General features: G+C 45.7%; 3 protein-coding genes across 4 annotated transcripts; 1 reads left to right on the top strand and 2 right to left on the bottom strand.

Annotated features, from left to right (window-relative positions):
* Positions 1-618: 618 nt before the first annotated feature.
* On the top strand, positions 619-2,515 carry gjb7 (gap junction protein beta 7; the record flags this gene model as incomplete). The annotated part of the gene is made up of 2 exons (XM_079290277.1): positions 619-628; positions 1,721-2,515. Exon 2 carries the CDS (start codon positions 1,736-1,738, stop codon positions 2,513-2,515), a length of 780 nt encoding a protein of 259 aa, XP_079146403.1. The 5' UTR covers positions 619-628; positions 1,721-1,735.
* Positions 2,516-4,353: 1,838 nt separating this feature from the next.
* znf292b (zinc finger protein 292b) lies at positions 4,354-18,461 on the bottom strand (the record flags this gene model as incomplete). 2 transcript variants are annotated; one of them, XM_079290926.1, is made up of 8 exons in its annotated part: positions 4,354-10,850; positions 11,277-11,418; positions 11,675-11,811; positions 12,199-12,401; positions 12,977-13,112; positions 13,440-13,518; positions 13,709-13,863; positions 18,297-18,461. In XM_079290926.1, the coding sequence occupies 8 exons, from the start codon at positions 18,459-18,461 to the stop codon at positions 4,686-4,688; spliced, it is 7,182 nt and encodes a 2,393-aa protein (XP_079147052.1). In that variant the 3' UTR covers positions 4,354-4,685. The 2 variants fall into 2 exon arrangements, with proteins under 2 accessions (XP_079147052.1, XP_079147051.1); XM_079290925.1 differs by lacking the exons at positions 13,440-13,518; positions 13,709-13,863; positions 18,297-18,461 and having other exon boundaries at positions 4,354-7,498; positions 7,616-10,850; positions 12,977-13,051.
* Positions 18,462-19,300: 839 nt separating this feature from the next.
* On the bottom strand, positions 19,301-20,437 carry htr1e (5-hydroxytryptamine receptor 1E; the record flags this gene model as incomplete). The annotated part of the gene is made up of 1 exon (XM_079290735.1): positions 19,301-20,437. The coding sequence occupies one exon, from the start codon at positions 20,435-20,437 to the stop codon at positions 19,301-19,303; it is 1,137 nt and encodes a 378-aa protein (XP_079146861.1).
* Positions 20,438-21,144: the final 707 nt, after the last annotated feature.

Below are 21,144 nucleotides of genomic sequence, written 5' to 3'. Positions count from 1 at the left end.
CTAGCTTTGCACAACACGTTGCACAAACACAACGTTAAAGACACAAATGAAGAAGATATGAACCTCCATTAAAAAGCAGCGCTATGGGGCTCAGGATCTAAGAGTTTAGAGCAAAATGACATTTGAGAGACTGCAGGAAACCAGGAAGACAGACGACCTGAGGTGACATGTAATATTCATCAGACACGCGATCTGACTCTCATCACGGTCACACACACACACACAGACACACACACCTCCCCCACACTGAGCCTGAACAAAACAGGCAGACAGCAGCTGTTATTTGCATTGGACAGCTCCGTGGTGATGGTTGTTGCCAGTACACACACACACACACTCACACACACACACACACCTTCCTATACCTGCAATAGGTGGTTTCGAGGAGGCGAGGCCTTCCCGGTCACAAGATTTATTGTAATTCACAATGAACCAAACAAAAGAGAGAGTGTGTGTGTGTGTGTGTGTGTGTGTGTGTGTGTGTGTGTGTGTGTGTGTGTGTGTGTGTGAGTGTGTGTGAGTGAGATGCAGCAGACATCATACAGCAGCAGTTTGTTTGGCTAAGGTGTGGCGCAGCGCTGTCCCCTGCAGGTGTGCACACGAGAGAAACCCACCGGACTCACCGCCGGTAAGTTCCTGCTTCTCACGGAAGGTCTTCACAGCTTTTTAGTTCTTATTTAACCTTTTAGTAAGAGTTCAGATCACACGCGCATTCATTTTTAAAAAAGCGCACATTATAATGTTGAGCTTATAATTGTTACATCAGTAAACACACTGAACCACATGCTATCTACAAACAGCTGTCGAATGGTTCAGTCATTGATAATTAGAATGTATAATTAGGATATGTACATATGTTATGATTTATTTTGGTATTCTATCCTAATGCATCCAGTCTACATGAACACATCAATAAGTATTTGTGCGACTATGATATTCCTATGGTTATATGATGAAGACTATAATTATGATCTTACGGTTCACTCTGTCGAGCACAGATGTTTGTTCGGGACTTCTATTCTATATATTATTTTCATGTGACCGCATAATTCACAGGAAGTATTCCACATTTTAAGACCAATACATTACTTACCTTATTACCGAGCACGTGAAGAAAATAGAAGAAATCTGAATAAGGAAGGATGTGTCATAAAGTATATGATAACAAAACATTTGCAATCGCATTACTTGTGAAAATCCTTTAGTCATGTCATCAAAATCTAAATGGGCCCTAAATGTGTGTGAACAACAATCAACCAATCATCAAATAAACTCTCTGTGGTTATTTGAATATTTAATGTAAAGGGACGATATCAACGAAATGAATTAAATAAACACTTGTGTATCATCCTACACAACCATAATTTGACTGGATTCCACGTTTGGAGACGATGAATGTGTTGAATTTTATGTTAACTTTTATTGTTGATGTCCTCCAGACTTGAGCATCGGTATTTTGGGATGTTTAGACCTTTTATGAAAACTGTACACGCCTCTTTACACAGTTTGTATTGTTATGAGGTAAGAGTGATGTATTCGTAAAATACCTGTAATTAATGAATACTGATGAATAGAGACCTCTGGCTTTCAGGAAGGTTGAGATATATATATATATATAATTTGTGGTAGACTTGTAAAGAAAATAGAAAAAAATAAACTCTGGTATGTTTTTGCAAACAACTATGTATTGAATTTCTGCTGTTGCTTTATTGCTCGACAGGAGACCGAGGGGAAGATGAACTGGGGCTTTCTGGAGAACATCCTCAGCGGGGTGAACAAGTACTCCACTGTGATCGGACGCATCTGGCTCTCCGTGGTCTTCATCTTCAGGATCCTGGTGTACGTGGCGGCGGCTGAGCAGGTGTGGAAGGACGAGCAGAAGGACTTCGTGTGCAACACCCGGCAGCCCGGCTGCGAGAACGCCTGCTTCGACCACTTCTTCCCCATCTCGCAGGTGCGCCTCTGGGCCCTGCAGCTCATCATGGTGTCCACCCCGTCCCTGCTGGTGGCCCTGCACGTGGGCTACAGGGAGCACCGCGAGGCCAAGCACAAGTGCAAGCTGTACAAGGACAAAGGGAGCATCGACGGAGGTCTGTTCTGCACCTACATCGTCAGCCTGGTCTGCAAGATTACCTTCGAGGCCGGCTCCCTGTTCGCGTTCTACCACCTGTACGGCGGCTTCCAGGTGCCCATGCTGCTCCGCTGCAGCCAGAGTCCCTGTCCCAACACGGAGGACTGCTTCATCGCCAGAGCCACGGAGAAGAAGATCTTCCTCTACATCATGGGCTGCACCTCCATGCTGTGCATCGCCCTGAACTTCGCCGAGCTCCTGTACATCGTGTGGAAGCACCTGTGGAAATATTTCACGCGGCGGTACGTCCCCGTGAGGGAGAAGGCGGTCAGCCGATGCCGGTCACCTGTGTCCATTGTCAACGAGTTTGTGTCAGCTGAGTCCACAGTAAACACGGAGGACGGCAGCACGCAGCCGGCTGAAAACCAGCCTGTCCAGTCCTAGAGGCGCTGGGAAGGAGTGGGAGCTCATGTTCCCACCTCACAGGGAAACCACAGAGGAACTGGCACGGACACTGCTGACACCTCATAATGTGTGATGATAAAAAACAAACCAAACAAGAGGTAAACAGATGTAAGGCGCAGTTTGGCCTTAAGAGAAAAGCTTTGAGCAGACTAATTATAGATATTAATTAACAGACAAAAACAATATTACACATTTATATTCCTCATTTAAACATTTTGAAATCATTCGTTTGTCTTCTGTGGCTCTGGAGGAGCTCTGTCAAGTGTGAGTTAATATTAGTAATAATCTGGATTTGGAGATTACAAAAACACTGTTTAGCTCAGCGGTTCTCTCTCTCTCTCTCTCTCTCTCTCTCTCTCTCTCTCTCTCTCTCTCTCTCTCTCTCTCTCTCTCTCTCTCTCTCTCTCTCTCTCTCTCTCTCTCTCTCTCTCTCTCTCTCTCTCTCTCTCTCTCTCGATGTCCCACCTGACAGTTTCCCAGATTTCAGCCAGTTTATCATATTTGCATGAATGTTGCTGAATGAATGAAGTTAGCTGACGTTAGCTAACTGCCTAGCTAGGCAGTCTGGCGGCAGGAGCTGAAGTGCATTTATTTATTAAATTGTAGGTTTTTTTTATTTGAAATTTAAATCTCAAAACTCTCTTAAAAAACACCAGAACTTTAGCGTTTAGCGTGTTTACCGGGCAGGGAAGGTCAAATCAAAGTTGCATTGTGGGAAATGTAGGATCCAGTGTTTTTGGAGTTTGGACTTCAATCATTCCCAACAATACATTTATTTTCTATGATTAGTTTTATCCGTCACAATGCAGCTGCAGAGCTGATGAACCGGTTATAAATTAAGTCAATTATTTATTATTTGTACCTGGATTCTTCATGCGATGACGTACTCGGCCGTCTCCTGGAGTTCAGTTCAGCCCAAACACATTCAAAACAATGAAAGTGAGCAAACCGTTTTCAGCCGCTGAGATTAAACAAAGACAATAGTGTTTCACAGGAACACGGGTTGTGTGTATTCTGAAAGTCAGTTTGAAAATATTTCACTGTTCTTTATCTAAATTTGTATCATTTGTCAATACTTACTGGATTCCTCGACAGGATGAAGAGACTTCAACTTATTTCGTCTAAAGCAATGTTTAGCACAGGCTGGTACGTGTACGAAGAATATTTAAATGAGAAGCATCAACATGAACAGAAGTCAGTTATTTGTTGCCGTCAGCTGCAGTGTGTTTAGAATTAATGTAACATTTTAGATCATACTGTTCAATGACAATTATACTGCTTATGATTATGTGAAGTGCAATAATAAAATATATTTACACACCACTAAATATGCTCTTTGTCTCAACTACACAATGCTTTTATTGGCAGTTAACCCGAAGCCGATGAATAAAAGCAGAAGCGTTGCTGCTCTGCATTACATGATGAACAGGCTGCTGCTCAAAGTTAACCAGTACTACACGGCAGACCTTTGTTTAAACGGAAACTTCAACATTTTGGGAAATACAGCACGTCTGAGTTTATGCTTAGCGCAGAAAAGAAAATTGATTTGCAGGACAAATTTGGAAAAATCCTAAATTGCTGAAGTTTTAATTCAAAGAAACTCATTTTCTAGTCCAGAACTCCTGTAACTCTGCAGCGTAGAGCCCATCTGTCTTTAACAATTAAAGATCTTCCACAAAAAAAAGTTATTCCCAAGCTGCGGTGCATGTAACAAAATGTAGAAAAACAAGTCAAACTGGTTGTAAAAAACGGTTGATTTAATAAGACTGCTGGTGGCAGCAGGTGACCATATAACAAACACAATAATCAACGTCTGAGAATCACGAGCTACACACAACAATACAATCCGTTTCAAAGTCCGTCTCTACGTCCCACAGGGATGATTAAGACAGCAAAGAGTCCATGTCACATCGGCAACGTTCAGGGGACTTTTTGACCGTCCATAAATAAAAACATGCTATATACTTTTTCATTTAAAAAAAGACAAATTGTACAGATAATACAGTATAATCCTGTCTTTAACAGCCAGATGTGTAAAAACTCTTTCACATGTAGGGCACCAGTCTGCAGCAGCTTCTACTCATTCTAGTCCTGAGGTTCTGCTTTACAAAAACTAAAATGCAGGAGTCACTTGTGAGGTTTATTTATTTTACAAGACCACTGTGGGTCGCGTGTCCTGCAGCTGTTTCAACATGAGGTCGGTGACACCCGAAAAGGCCCCGTCTATTATTATTTTGACCTTGTTGAGCGATTTCTTCTTCTGCCGGTTGCTGAACCGGACACACGTGTCTCTGGAGTTCACGCCGGACGTCTTTCTCCACGTTTCCGGGACGCCAACAGTCACCGTCAACGGATGTTCACATTTGTTCGACTGCTCCAGGAATTGCAGGAAAGACATTTCGAATCCCATGGGTTTGAAGGAGGCCAGCGGAGCGTTGTCCTCCTGCATTCGTGCAGGACAAGAGGAGTCGGACTCGTCGTCCCGGCTGTAAGCTACTTCCACCTTGGTCGTGCGTGGGATTTTCTTGCGTTTCACAGATTTTCCGACCAGTTTTCGCGGCCGTCCCCGTTTGCGTTTGACCACCACGGAGCCATCCGAACTTTCATCGTTGGTTAATTTGCTTTCGAACACTGTGGCGGGGGACCCTGCCGAGGTCCTCTTGCGTAGGACGGGCTTCTTATACCCATAAGCCCCTCCTTCCAGGCCGGCGGCGTCTGACGTGAACTCGCCGTCCGACTGGTCAGACGTGTTTTCCGATTTGGAATCGTCGCTTCTGATGGAGCGGCACTTCTGCCGGGGGAACTTTTTGCAGAATATGAAGCGACTCCTTTGCTGTTCCAGGTACTTTTCTGACAGTCCGTGTTCCACGTAATGTTTTAAGATGCTCCGCTCCGATCTCATGACTGAATCGCAGCCTTTAATCATACATGGGTATTGTTGAGGAACTTTCTTGGTGCACATTGAAGAGGCCTCTACTTTAGACTTCAGGGAGGGTTTTCCATATTTCGTCCAGTGGTTGCTTTTCCCTTTGCTCACTCGCTTTGAGTCACTTGCCTTCTGGAGGATCTTTTTATTGCTCTCTATGTTTTCCTTCCCATTACTCGTCTTGGTAATTTGGTAATGCAAAGGCTTAGCGTTGGGTTTAATCCCGTCTTCGTTTATCTGTTGATTATTCAGTTTGGTCTGGTACAGGTCCTCATGCTTCTTCATGAAATGTCTGAGCATGTTGGACTTTGTGGCGTACGTACGATCACAGCCTTCGATTTCACACTTGAACGAGTTATTGAACGGATCCACTTTGGCCAGCTTCATATCTTTATGCTGCTCTTTGACGTGTGCTATATACTTCCAGAAGGCAGTGAAGGAGGTCGTACAACCTTGCTGGCTGCAAGCAAACCTGCCGAGCTTGATGCTGGACAAGAGGCTGCCGACCTTATCCAGGCTGAAGCCGTGCAGCTGCAAGTAATGCTGCAAAACGTGGGGGACTTCCTGGAAAACCCGGGAGCAGTCTTTGACTTGGCATCTGAACTCTGAAATTTGGGGGAGCTCCACATCTGGCTCCTCCTCACTGTGGTCCATCGCGTCGTCCTGGTCATCCCTCTGGTCCTGCTCATCCCTCTGGTCCTGCTCTTTGTTCACCTCCAGTGCCGACAGAGCAGACTGGTGAACAGCCCTGTAGTGGAGGATCAGATTGTGCTGGATGGTGAAGGCTGCCACGCAACCTTGATGAACGCAGCGATAGGGTCTGTCCGGACTCATGGCGCCCCTCGAGCGGGCCTTCTTCTCTTTCGTCTTCTTGGTTACGTCGATGCTGGGCTTAACTACTGCCTGCCCGTTGACGGCAGATTGTTTTCCGGGAGGCCCGTCGGCTTGAGCCGCGGCAGACAGAGCCTGAGTGAGAAGAGCTGACATTTCGGGCAAATGGGCATGAAGTTGTTTCCCACCTGTACGCTGACGGTGAGACCAAAGCCGCGCTGACCGACCGGTTGATGTGGAGCTGTGGGCCTGCACTGGTGGAGTCATCGCTTGGTAGCGCATGGGGGCGGTTTGCAAGGGCTGAATGACCGTGGAGCGATTGTCATCTTGAAATTTCTGATTGGTTACGTCCACGTTCGTGAGCGATACGAATGCCTGCGACGCGTACTCGCGTTTGATCCCGTCTTGGAGTGACGCGGGCGTCGGGGTGTTCACCGCTGCAGATATAGATTTTTGAAGAGCAGCAGTTGCAGCAGCTTTGGCCTCTCTGCGCATCAAATCCAGGTCTGCAATTTCTTTCGCCGATAACCTGTGAATGGCCAGGTAGTGAGCGCGCAGGTTTGAGTTACGAGTGAATCTTTTGCTACATTTTTCACACTTGAAAGGAGCGTACTGGCCGTACTTTTTCTTGACCACATTCACCATCTCAATCGTGTAGTTGTGAGCTTTGGCGAGGTGTTTCCAAAGTGCTTCACTCGATATGGAACTAAACAGGCAGTTCTCACACGCAAACGGCATGAGAAAGGGCTTTGGAAACACGGTCTGGCTTTGCGTAGGGACGTCACTTTGTTTCACAGGAGTGGACCTTTGTTCAGATATCTCTCTGACTAAATCGAGCCTTTCAAATGCACTTTGAATTTCTGTCATCCACTGTTGCTGGCCGGCAGATAACTGACCGGGCTCAAGATCTGCACCATTTGCCGGGACCCGTGTGGGGCTCAGGACCTCCTGCTTCGGGGTGGAGGTCTCTCTGAAACAGGTAAAGCTCCGTGTGTTCAGTAGTCCACAGTGGAGAGTGCTTTCAGGGGCAGCGGTGGAAGGCTCTTCTTTGAGAATGTGAGAGAGAAGTGGGTCAGGAAACTCACTTCCAGCAAACGCACCGACGTCGGGCTGATAACGGGCCGTACCGAACGAATCGTCCTCTTGCTTCACCTGGATGTTTTCTGTATGCTGTATGACGGAGCTCCCTGGCAAGCGTTCACCACCTAAATAGGGAACACAAGGGTTTTGGAACAATGGCAGGGGAGCAGGTGTGTTAACAAAAAGATCGGACAAGTTGGATTCAGCCATGATCTGCTTAAGAATGTCATCATTTGACTCACCATTGCCATATACTGGCAAATTATCTTGTGAATAGTTGGGGGCGGGGTAATCTCTTGCTGAACCATTTGTTACCGACTGATGGGGCTTCTCCTGATAAACGTCAGGAGGACTGTAAGACGACGGCGGCGGCTCAGCGGCGTTAACCGTTTGCTCCGAGTTGAGAAGGTCGAGAAAGGAAGCTGGCAGGTCCGTGTTGAGCTCCGACTCATCGTAGGGTTTACAGCTCACACGCTTGGACAAATGGCCTCCGAGGGATTTGGGGCTGTCAAATTGTCTGTAACACCTGCAACAAACAAATTTGCCATCCTTAAGAATAGCGGGCCATTTGGTCCTTCTGTTCTTTCTGACTGGCTTTTGACTTTCAGGGTTGTTAGAGACGGCCGGGTCCTTCAGAGGTTGGTTGTTAATGTGCTTTTGGCTCGCACTGACTGGAGAGGGGAAATGAGAGTGCATATTACTTTGCATTGATTTTGTTTTTTCTGGTGTCCTGGAACCGGAGACTAAACAGCTTTGCATCTGTGACGTGTACGGCGGAATGAGGTCTGCTGCTTGCTGAGACGCTTCCTGAGCACCGTCCATGTACGAGGGCACAGCTGGCTGCGATGCATTCTGTGGTGACTGCAAGGAATCGACTCGCATGCCAGATGGGTAGACTTGGGAAGAGCTACAGTTTTGCATTTGTTCTGCTCCACGAGCCGAGAGCCAATTTTGACAACCTGAAACTTGTGACTGCGTAGTTATTGGAGTCGTGTGCCTTCCCAGCTGAGAGAAGCCGACGGGATTTGAAACGTTTTCCATCCGGACTGAAGCATTCTGGTTGTGGGCAGATAAGGAATGGGAATGTAGAGCAGAACAGTTTAACCGTACACCCATATTAATATAAGGAGGCGATTGGATGACGTTCTGCCTCTGGACTCCGTGAACCGGTACACCGCTGGCTGGCTGGTTCTGAACCGAAGCGGCCGGACCGAGATGCCCAACGGATGATGTGCTCGGCGCCGGAGCGTAGCTTATCTTGATTTTAGTCCGAGCAACTCTCCATTGTTCATAGAACTCTGAGTGAATGTTTTTCATGTGCTTGACCACGCTTCGGTAGGAGCTGTAGTGCCTCGGACACGTTTCAAACGGGCAGTGGAAGCGCTCCCTGTGTCCCGGCGGGGGACCCGAGCTCGTCACAGAGTTCTCCGATCTGTTCCCGGTTAGAGGCTGAGGCGTTACTGTTGGAGGGAGGGGTTGGGACATTGCTGGCTCTACGGAGTTCTGGGACGACGGTAATGTCAACAGGTTGCTGCTACACATGGACCCTTGTGGCCCCGGCAATGTTAAGTTGCAGTCGGAGTTGTAACTCGTCGGTCCGGTATTACTGGGGAACATTTGTGGCAAGACACCGGTATTACAGCTGTGTGACACGTTACCTAAATTAGATTCAAATGGAGGTACTGGTTGATTCTGTTGGGGCGGCCTCATGTTATCAAAAGAACGAGCACCCGAACCACATCTGGGTCCATTTGGGTCGGAGAAGTGGGAATTCGCAGGCTGAATAACAGAACGATTTAAAGTCCGTGTCCGACTGGTGATTGAGCAAGGCCTGTTTTCCGTTTCTTGCTTGACTCGGTATTGTCCGAAGGTTTCCACGGGTGGTTGTGAGGATTTCAGCAAGCTCTCAATGGACACCGGCAGCCTTCCATTACCGGCACGCTCTGGTTTCCAGGTTTCTTGTGAACTCTCTTGTTTAACGGGCGCGTGATTGGAAAGCATCTGTTCAATGAGTGACGGGCCGGGCTGCATATTTTGAGAGACGAGTTCAGACGCCGGGCTTTCCTCCTCCTGCATGGCGGCGTGCCCTTTCTGGTGCAAATCCAGCTGCTGCTGCGAATGGAAAACTTTTGAACACTCCACAACTTTACAAGTGAACGTTTTATAATGATGGGCCTCGTGGTCATACAGTTTGAAGGCCTCGTTGAAAATCTTGCCGCAATTGGGGAACATGCATCTAGCTCTAAAAACAGAGTGCGTTTTCCTGTGTAGAAAGAGTTCAGCGTTGGACAGGAAACTCGCCTTGCAGGTCAACTGGATACATATGTAAGGCCTCACGCCACAGTGGACCTGCAGGTGATCGTTCAGGTGGGTGACGTTAATAAAGTGCCGGCGGCAGTACTGGCAAACAACCTTTTTGCTCTGCATTTCCAGGAAAGTCTTCGCTTCCTCGTTGTCCCCGTGACCTTTAACATGCGCAACGAGATTTCTGAAAAACTTGAAGCTCCTTCTGCATTTCCCGACCGGGCACACGTTGTCATCGCTGTAGTCCATGTTCCGCCGGGCCGCTTTGGACGGAACGCTCCGCCTCAACCCCCCGTTCTGACCCAAGGAGGCCCCGTTTGCATGAACTTTGTTTTCCGTCTTGGACTTCAGCGCTGCGATAACGGGGGCCGCCGTTTTGGGATCGGCCAATGTCTTGTTCGTCTTCATGGCGGTCAGCCTCTCCTTGCACGACTCTTTGACATGCGACGTCACATGGGGAAGCAACGTGTCCTTTGAGGTAAAGGACTGAGTACATATTGGGCAGCTGTAGACTCCACCGCTCAGATGAGTCTGTGCATGGCGTACGATCCGGTGGCCCAGGAACTCTTTGTCACACAGCACACAGTACTGCATGTACGCCTGCCAGTTCCTGAACCTGGCAGATATGAAACCTTTCTCTCTCAGTTTCTTCATTTCTCTGTTCTTCTGTCTCTTGTCGGTTATATCGTTTAGTTCATAGGTGCCGCTGCGGTCTGGGATATTCCTGAACCCCCCCTGACAGAGGTAGTCTTCCTCTTCCTCGGGGTCCTCGGTATCGTTCAGCAAGTCAATGGACGACACTATTGAAGCTTCCTCGCCCATCAGAGCCAGACAGTGACGCTTCAGTGTCTTCCAGTCCCAGAACTCCGGGTCAAAAGGCCACTGGGTTTTAAAAACCAGCAGGAGCTCGCAGCGTAGAGAGTTGGGAACCGGCATACTCTCCTCTACTTTCTGGTCCGGTTCGTTGTAAAGAGTCTCCACAGCGTAGTAGGAATCCACCGTGGGCTCCAGGAGGAACTCTGTCAGCTGGCAGGCTCGCTTGACCTCCAGGTCAGTGGGAAGCAAGCAGGAAATAGTTTTACACACCGTGGCCTTGGTGTTCCCATCATTCGATTCCATTCGCAGAGCCCTGATGCACATTTCAATGCACACCGGCAGTCCAACGCTGTCAATCTATGGAGAAACACAAGAGGAAGCCGATCACATGGAGCACAAATAATAAAGCAAAGCCAGTGTCACGAGGAGTCGTCTTCACAGCAGTGTTGTACGGTCTCTGAATGAAAAGGAGGATTTGTCTAAGAAGAAGAGCAGGTTGTAATGTTGCCTGCCAAGAAGTAAACTGTTGTCAATTAACGATACTTTCTCATCTCTTGATGTACAATGTTGTTAACATGTAAATAATGACACACGATAAATACTACACGCTTACATGTTTATGCATTGAGCAGAGCAAACCCACACATGCAGAATATTTTCAGATTCATAAACTCACCCCTGTAAGCCTGAAAGGTGTTGAACAATAATACGTAGAAAGGAGAGAATTAAAGGGCGACAATAACTTGTTCTTCACAGTTTGACGACAGCTGACCGGTTACTGACCTCTGATTGGATGACCTTAATGAGGAACAGGATGTGGGACACGGTTTTAGAAAGCAACGACATCCGGCGACATCGGTCGAGGAACACTTGCTCCGACGGCTCCAGTCTCTTCAGCAGCTTGCTCCAAAACAGAGTGAGCTCCCTGGATGGAAGAAACGGAATTCATTGGTCGTTTATTTGTCCGTGCTGTCTTAATATCTATTTAAGTCAATCTATTCACGCTCATACGGACCATCAGCCTTTAAATACTCAAGACAAGACACCGCGACACAAACACGCAAGAGCTTTGTCAGCCACGGACAAGTGGGCGTTAACGACACCGCATTCAACTTCGGTCTCTTCCTCACACTCTCCTCTAAAAGGATGAATCTTCTCCTGCTCGTCTTGTGATTCCTTACCAGGCACAGTACGTGTCTCCCTGGAGAAGCTGCCGGGTCAGGAAGGCCGAGCACAAGCTGAGCGCTGCCCTCTCGTCTCCGTCTGACTCCAGGTTGCAGATCATCTCCAACACATCGCGGCAATCCTCCTTGGAAAGCTGCACAGATGGATGACATGTGCACAGTCAGCAGGTTTGTCTCTCCCTTTGAGGAAAACACCCACAAGCTCCATCATTTAACACTCATAAAGTAATAGGAGGCACCAATGTGTGGGGTCTCTCGAATTGCTTTTAAGTGTAGTCTGCCATCGTGTGGCAGGGAAACGTATTACAGGAAAGTCCTGTACATTTATCAGAAGTTGTTTAACAGTCGAACATCGTAACATAACACATGGCAAAGACTGTTATCTGGTCTGCCTGACCCAACTAATACAATACAAAGCTCCACTAGGTGGGATTTTTGCCAAGCTCTTTCTTGTATGTTTAAATAAAGAACAAACAAACAAACGTACACAAATGCGAGTCAGTGAACTCAGCTCCACTCACCTCGTCCATCAGCTGGTCCTGAGCTGAGGTAGCACAGAGGCAGACGAGGTACATCTGCTTGAAAAGTCCCGTCCCCTGGAAGGCACGACACTCGGAGCACACCTTGGCCAGCAGAGCAGCCTTCCCCTGCTGATCCTCCTTCATCAGCTGCCTCACTCTCATCTCACACAGCACCGGGCCCTCCTGCACCAGGAACTCCTCCACTGGAAAACAGTGGGAACATTTTATAAAGTGTGTGTGAAGATGTAAACAGGAGTAGACCCGTATCTTTAAATGAATGCTTGATTACGGTCATATCTTCTTCAACACGACCCCCGTTCCCACTATCCACAGAGATATTTGATGTCTCAGCACTCATCCCATTGAGAAAACTGCTCATCTCAAAGTAGTGATGACATTTCAAGAACCGTCTCGGGCTTCGCTTTTGAGGAGCTCGCCTCCACAATTGGACTTGGTGAATAAACCAGCACCAGACATGCTTTGTTCTTACAGAACGCTGGCTCGGTGCCACAGCTCCTCGTGAGGATTTATCGATTACTCGTGTGGATGTGAAAAGAAAGGTGAAGGAGACGGCGTCCTAATTTATGAAAATAGCTTTCACAGTACATCATGTTGCTCTGGATGTCTGTGTTCATCGACACTGAGATGAAGAACTTACTGTCATCTCCTGCATCCTCTGAGCCCGCTTATAAAAAGGTGATTCTGCAGATCAGACTAAAAGCTAAAACATCTTCTGTCTATCGCAGCGGATGAAATCGACAGGAGCGCAGGAGCTCACCTTGTTCAGTCTGCAGGTTCTCCTCGGACAGAAGGCCCTGCAGGACTCTGTTGGTCCAAACACCGTCACACTGGCCCAAAGCAGAGAGCTGGGACAGCTGGGTGACTCTGTTCTCCTGCAGCGCACTGGAAGCAAACTGAGCACAAGAGGAAGAACACAGGACTTCAAAGATAAGACGCAGAAGGTATCTAAAGTCCATTTAGGCAAAGGTTTAAATTACAAATGAAAAACAGGTTTATGGAAACAATTAGTTGAACTAAAGTCAGATTTCCTGATGTGAATCAGAAGACGTAACAGCGATTAATGCAGTTTGTGGAGATTTTTCAACTTAGTTTGTTTAAGGACAAGAGCAGCGGTTACATAGCGTCAATCCTGTTCTTACATAAACAAAGGAAGTGTTGTGTCATGTTTTAGTTCTGGCCTTGTATTTTAAATGATATTTGAAATAAATCCTCAGCTCTACCTGCACACATGACTTGAACTCCTTCCATAAGCCATCGGGAACATCCGTCTTCAGTGAGAGCAGAAGCTCCACAAAACTCCTGCAGGACAATCAACAAAAACACAATATCGACCCGTGTCTGCACGTCAAACATGAAACTGATAGAATCAACAAAGGAAGCTAGAATTCAGCTTTTGAAACAGAGTTGCCTTCAGCATACTGATGATTGATTACGGGGGTTGAACTCCGATATCTCATCTGCAGTTAATCACATCAGTAAGGGTACTCACAGGGAGAGCCTCTCAACCACAAGAGGAACATTCTCACACTGCAGTGAGAGGTATGGAGAGGCCTGGGCGTAGCTCCGCAGAGCAACGACGTACACTTCCACCAGCGCCAAGGGCTTTTCCTCTATCCTCCAGCGGCCCGCATACTCCAGCAGTGTCTGCAGAGAGAGAGAACCACGGTCACTCGCCCAGGAAACAACAGGTCACAGGAATTCTGTTTGCAATGACAACTTTGAACCGGCATGCTGAAAATAGAAACCAAAGGTTGGGTGTCGAGCACAAGCAGTTAGACCCATCAGGGCAGAATGGACAAAGACACGAGGAACAAAAAGATCACAGGAAAATGTAAGAAGACATTCTACATCTGTCATACATCATGGCCTTCAACGTTTAAATCCCTGGGATACTAATTACATCTTAGTCATCGTCCTTCAACTGCTTCTTCATTCAGATTAAAGCAGCAACTCACTTGAGCGTTTCATCATCGCATGCCACATTCCACCGTTCATACATTATTGGTATAATTTAACTTTTACGCCCACAATGCAGCGCTGCGTCAGCTTTTTGACATCCAGCATTTCACGTCACTATTTCTTCAGATATTGGCGTTTCTAGTATTCACTGTTTGCCTCGTCAGCAATCATACAGGTGTTGAAAACATCACTACAAGGTTTGAAAAATGATGACCCATCTCTCACTCTCACACACACACACACACACACACACACACACACACACACACACACACACACACACACACACACACACACACACACACACACGGACACGGACACGGACACGGTGTATAACGTGCGGTAGTCAGACGTCTAAACAAGTCGGGACGAGGAAGTGACCTGGGAGACTTATGGTAATCCATCCTCGTATGGGTTGCACAATGCATACATGTAATATATGATCCGTAGGGCTGCACAGATACCAGTATGCCAGAAAGCGACGTAATCCCAGCCGGCATGTGATGCGCGTAGTGGCCAGTGGTTGTTGTGCTTAGTCGCGGCACCTCTGATTGTTTTGTAACTTGGCACGCACAATCACACCACTGTCACACATAATGAACAGATAAAAGCACTATTTACATCTCGAGGGATTATAAAAAGAAACTGCCTTAAAAAAAAAAAAACTTCATCCAAGTAAATATTTTGCAGCCAAATCAACGTGTTTACATGATATTCAACCTTTGTTTCTTTGTCATGCTTTTAATACTTAACTTGTTTCTTTACAGGGCGTGTTTACAGGCAACACAGTGGTCCAGGAATTTAGTTGACTGAGTGCGAGTGTGACTCATCGTCACTCTCAACCAAACTCATGCATCCCATGTCAGCTGATGATTGAAGTGAAAGGGGGTAGCCTCGAAATTAGCAACAACTACAGCTCCTCCGGCTCTGGTGCACTTAAGGTGAAACTGTTCATTATTTCCATCCCTCCTGCAGAGAGCTACGCTCTGTTTGCACCAGGAAAACACAATATTGCATGTTCAAATCTCTGCAACAAAGGTTGTTAGAACCGCAAGTACTCTGCAAGTACTGTAGAGTAAATACGTGTACTTGGTCTGATGGGAAAACAAACAGACTTTGTTTCCCCGCTTTAAAGCCTCCTCGACATTATGAACATCAACGATGACCGCGGTCAGGAAAGCCAATGCAGTTTTGTGAGGCTGGATATTTGCAGAAAGGGAAGTGAGCCAAGAGAAGCTCTGTTTACAGAGAGCACGCTCTCTGCTTCTCACATGTCTGAACTTCAGCCTACACACTCATGATCCTCCACCCACGGCCTCTTTAAGACCCAAGAGACCTGACGTACGAGAACAAACTCAGAAGGCCATTTACAAAGCAGGCCATTGCAAAGTACAGTGCCGTTCAGAAGGTACCGTTTGTACAAATGTAGTTGTGTAATGGATTACTTTAAAGATAGAACTTTATTAATAGGAAATATTGTGCCAGAGTTTCATTAAAGATTAAAACAGAAGAATGGAATAAAAATATGAACATATATGAACAATGAGTAACAAGTATTAAGTGTAAAAGAAATAAAAGTGACACCATTGCAAAATAGAACACAATAACAATACGAGGAAGGTAAACAAAAAGTAAATAATTCAACTTAAGTAGAAAACTAATGTTGAAGAAGTGGTAGAAAGTCACATTGGACATAGATCAATGAAAATATTGCACATAAAAATTAAATGTAATACAGGACGATGTTTAAAATAAGTACTATTGAACATGATATGGTTATTGTTTTATACCTAAGATGTGTTTGATGCAAATATCTTGATCCCATAAAAACAAAAACACACGAAGGGAATATGTGACAGAAACAAACGACTGTAAACCCAGAAGGAAAGGATTGGGTTAAAGACAGGACGATCGTGGGGAGCAGCCAGGAAAGGTCCTGGAAGTAATCTGTGCACAAAGATCTTTTCCTCTCAGATGTTCCACGAAACTGTCAGCTTTGAAACTGGCTGTCAAGTTAGACAACAGACAGCTGCTGCTTTTTGAATATTAACATATTCTAACACCTAATTATCCAAGAGGCTGTTACACACAATCATTTCAGGAAACAGTGATGGTCGAGTATTGTTTCTGGGTCCTCTATCAAACACAAAAACAAGTTGCTCACCTACACTTATAATAAGTGATGTCCTGAGTCATCCAAGCACATTTGAATGCATTGCTATGCATCTTTTCTTCCCTGTACTCGACTGCATTTTGTCCACCTTAGTGTTGCAGTAGTACTACAGCATTTCACTGCAACATACAAGTGTATGAAATAAGTGAGGGACAAGATATTTGGGCACACCGGTGCAACTGACTCAGCGTTTTGATGATCCACTCTGTACAATCGCAGGTGGACTGAGTGAGGTTGTAGTTTGCGTGACTAGGGTTGGGCGGGTGTTTCTGTTCTCATGTCGTCCAATCGTGGCTACTCGAGATCACAACCATATCACCAGGGAGCGGCGGTGTGAAGCTATGAAAGAATTCATTTGCAATGTCTCTACTCAAACTGTGTGTAAGAGCTTGTTGCGCAAATTTCACACCATTAAGCTCCGGTTAACTTTATCTTCAATATCACCATCCAAATCATATCCATAATGCTTACTACTCTTATGGAGCAACATTTAATTTATATCTTTAAAAAATGAGTTGGTCGGGCCTTTGGCAAGCTTTGTATTTTGTGAGTGATAAACTCTCTGTTTGCATTCCTGTCTCTCAGTGTGTGTGTAAATATTGAAATAGTTGGTTTTGGGCTTATTTAGTTTCAAGAATGCATTTTATTCCCGAGTGAACCTTAAAGTGGGGTTAGAGAATCCCATGCATCAATATTACCACTACCACCACCACTCATATAATAATAATAATAATAATAATATAATCATAACAATGAAAACTAGATGCAACACCACATCACATGAATCAACTGATAAGCAAAAATAAATAGTCTGTCCTTGGCTCAGCATTCTTGACATAATTGGGAAACGAACCCAGTTCGGTTATTTCTCACTCAATACGATAAGAGACTATATGAATCTTAATAATTATGTTTTAACGCACGTGTACATTATTTTTGGATGATCTAGCCTATGCATTTTTCCTTTACTATTGTGTCTCACTTCTGGAGACAGAGGACATCATTTTTCCTCCAACCAAGAAAAAGGGATGGAGATGCTTTGGTGCAGATCCGCCCTCCACACACTCAACACGCTATTCACATCTCTTTAACAACTGCATTGTGCAGATGGCTTACTAATGGGGCACCGTGGAGGACTCGAGGGTTGCCTGGCTGTATATTTAGGATCTATTGCTTTAGGATGCAACTTTGGGTCCAAAAACGCCTTGTCGCTTCTGCAAAGCGTGCGTTTTATTTGGCACGTACGCACAGCTAAATCCATCGCGGGGGGAAAACTCAAATCCGTGCTGTTATCCTATAAATCACAACATATTCGGGACATTTCATGCAAAGAAATCAACTTTAGAATGACATTGTTATTGACTGCAAAATGCATGGCACTGGCTACTACTAAACTTGTTAAATACAAGACCAATCCGATCTGCTAATGGACAATCAGGGAAATTATACTCACGTGCACGCGCATGTAGCCAAACATACCATGGCTAAGAGCTAATGTTGGCTAGCCGCAGGTAGCACCGTTATGGCTGATTACTGGGAATAATTAACAGCATCAGACCTTGGACACATGCAGGTATTAGTCTGCTGGAACCAGTCGATGACATACAACTATATAGATATATATATATACATATGTAAAGGACTTTTAACATCAATTACAATAAGTTTAGCTCACGTTACACCTCCTGCAGACAGCTGTGAGCTAGCGTGTGCCATTAGCTGGCTGAGCTAGCGATGTCAGTGGACGGATTTGAAATCATATTTATTCTGCTTGACCGATTACGCTACAGTTTGACCACTGCATATAGTTTAACTCTGTAACGGCATTGTTTAAAAACCAAACCTCTCACTGGGTTATCCGGTAGACCAGGACGTAACGTTATGTTATAGTTAACGTGAATGCTAGCTATGCTATCTTGTTAGCTACCGTTAAATATGAACTCACCCTGCAAAACCCTTGGCAGTACTCGGAGGAGGATTGTGTTGGAGCCTCTCCGCTGTCTTTAACCACCACTTCTTGCAGCTCTCGAAGCCGTTGTCTGAGTTCCCCGATCGTTTCAGTCACACCGTTCTCAGGACTACGGTCCTGCTCGGCCTCCTCGTCCGCCATCTTCACACCCAGCTTCTGCGCGTACCACCACAGCGTAGCTACGTTATGCAGCACGTGACAATGTGTACGTATGACGTAGGGACTGCAGAGGTCACTTCCGGATTAGTTTATAATATTGAAGAATATATATATAATTTTTTTTCCACACAAAAAAAAAAGAAGATATATAGGCCTACATATAAAAATATATATATATATTTTTTTTTACATATATATATTTTATATACAAGCACAGAGTTCAGGGAACTATCACTGTTTATAAATAAATTCAATATTTATTTTGTTTATAATATATATATATATTAGTGCTGGGCAAGTTAATGCGTTATTATCGCGTTAACGCATTAATTAATTAACGCCGACAATTATTTCATCGCACGTGTTTTAACGCAGTTTTTTATAATAACATAAAAAATATGTAAAATGACACGACATATAACACCGTATATAAGTGCAGAGTTCAGGGAGCTGAACTACATATACATATAGATATACACACTGTAAACAACTCAATATTCAGTTGTAATATATATATACGTACATATATATATATATATAAACAAATAAATAAAGATAAAATTACATGGGCATGATAAGCCGTATATAAGTTCAGGGAGCTGTTTACATTCAGTTGGAATAAAATATTTATTTATATATACACATATATTGAACAGTAGTTATGAAGAATTATTTTATTGAGAAAAACACGCAATACATAGTGTGTTGAGATGTAACTTATTTTACTTGAAAAGCACAACATCACACTCCATATAGCCAATATACAGACTGCAACTACATTCAAGGTGTATACGTTCCTTCTGGTGTGTTTAAACTCAAACCTACACATGCTCTTTTCTCTTGAGTAGCTTTTTAAAAGCCAGCTTGAAATCGTCATTGAAGCTGGTGTAGAGCAGAGGGTTGATGAGAGAGTTGATGTAACCCAGCCAAGTCAGGAAGTCCGAGATTAGCGGAGAGGGCTGCACCATCCGCAGGCCCAATAGGACCTCCTTTAAAAAGAAAGGCAGCCAGCAGAAAATGAAGGCCCCGAGAATGAGGCCGAGGATTCGAGCTGCTTTCCTCTCGCGTGAGGTGCATATCTGGTTCTTCTCATCCTGCCCGTCCATGTCCGTCTCAAAGGACGGGATGCGGATGGTGGTGTTGAGTGTGTCGGTAGCCAGCGTAGGATCTGAGTTGGACAAGTCGGACACACAGAATGTGTGGGCGACACGGCAATGGTCCACAGAGTTCTGACTGCCCATGCTGCGGCTGCTGAGGTGCCGAGAAGAGCCACGCTTCTGGTACAGCGTTTTTGCGGCGTTGTAAATCCTGTAGTATAAGATAAGAATGGCGATCATGGGAATGTAAAACGCCCCAACAGTAGAGTATAAAGTGTATCCCAAGTGATCATGCTCTATGACGCACTGCTGGAAGCTGCCTCTGCTAGGCCTCTGCCTCCAGAATAAGGGCGGCATGGATATGAAAACTGAGATGACCCAGACTATCCCCACCATGATGGCGGCGCGGCGGGCCGACCTCTTGCGGGCGTACTCGATAGCTTTGGTGATGGCCCAGTACCGGTCCAGGGCAATGACGCACAGGTGCAGGATGGAGCTGGTGCAGCAGGTCATGTCCACGCTCAACCACAACTCGCACACCACCTGACCCAGGGCCCACGTGTCCATGGTGATGTAGAGGATGCTGATGGGCATCACGAGGAGCGCCACCAGGAAGTCGGTGACGGCGAGGGAGCAGATGAGGTAGTTGGCGGGCAGGTGGAGCTTCTTGTTGGTGCAGATGGCGGCGATGACGGCGGCGTTGATTAGCGCAGTGAGGAGGGTGAGGAGGCTGAGAACAACTACCAACGCCGCCATACCGTCTGTGAACGGGACCGCCTGCAGGCTGCCGCCAGGTGGGACGGTGCGGTTTGTGATGTTGGGTCCCGAGGCGCTGTCCCCTGGGAAGCTTTCCATGTCCATCGCTGGACCCAGAATCACTCCCAGGGAGACAACGCTCCCTCCTCCAGAGTCAAAGGTCAGTCTGAAACAACAAAACAGATGCATGAGAGACAGCCAACGTGCACTTTTAGTGCTCTAAACTCAATCCAGGGTGCTTCCTGCCGTCAACACAATGCATGCTGGGATACTCTGCAAACTACTATGACCCTGAACATGAACCTGCTGGTACAGATATGTACTTTGAGAGGAGTGAGACGCAGCGGCGCTGGAATGAGCTTTGAAGTTCCAGCTTTGGATGAGTGTTTCAATTTTGTTCATTTTAGAGTTAAATACATAAATTCAGTGCCTCTTGAGAGCAAAATGAAGAGGTTATAGATCTATGAAGGACTTTGTGCTCTCTAAACAATTCAATCATAAACACATTAACTTGCAGCATCTTAATGAAAGAGACGCACAAACACATTCTCCTCTTTTCTCATCATTAACGTTCATATCATGAGCACTTCCTTTGTTTTTCAACCCGAGCGGCACTTTCATAATGTGGTATGTTTCGACAAGAAGATTAGGATTTATGTGTTCATTCTGCAAGATAAACTCATTTTAAGATGAAAAGGTTTTGTTGATAAGTGGTTATTTTGTGTCAAGCTCACCTCTCTAAACACAGCACACTGATGCTGATGCTGTAAGGCCCGTGGAGCCGTGCGTTACCACTGACACACACTGAGGGA

Source organism: Melanostigma gelatinosum, assembly GCF_949748355.1.
Source record: "Melanostigma gelatinosum genome assembly, chromosome: 19".
In the NCBI taxonomy this organism is placed as follows: Eukaryota; Metazoa; Chordata; class Actinopteri; order Perciformes; family Zoarcidae; genus Melanostigma; species Melanostigma gelatinosum.
Note: the sequence above shows the minus strand (reverse complement) of the source record. Positions and strands in the feature narration are given on the sequence as shown.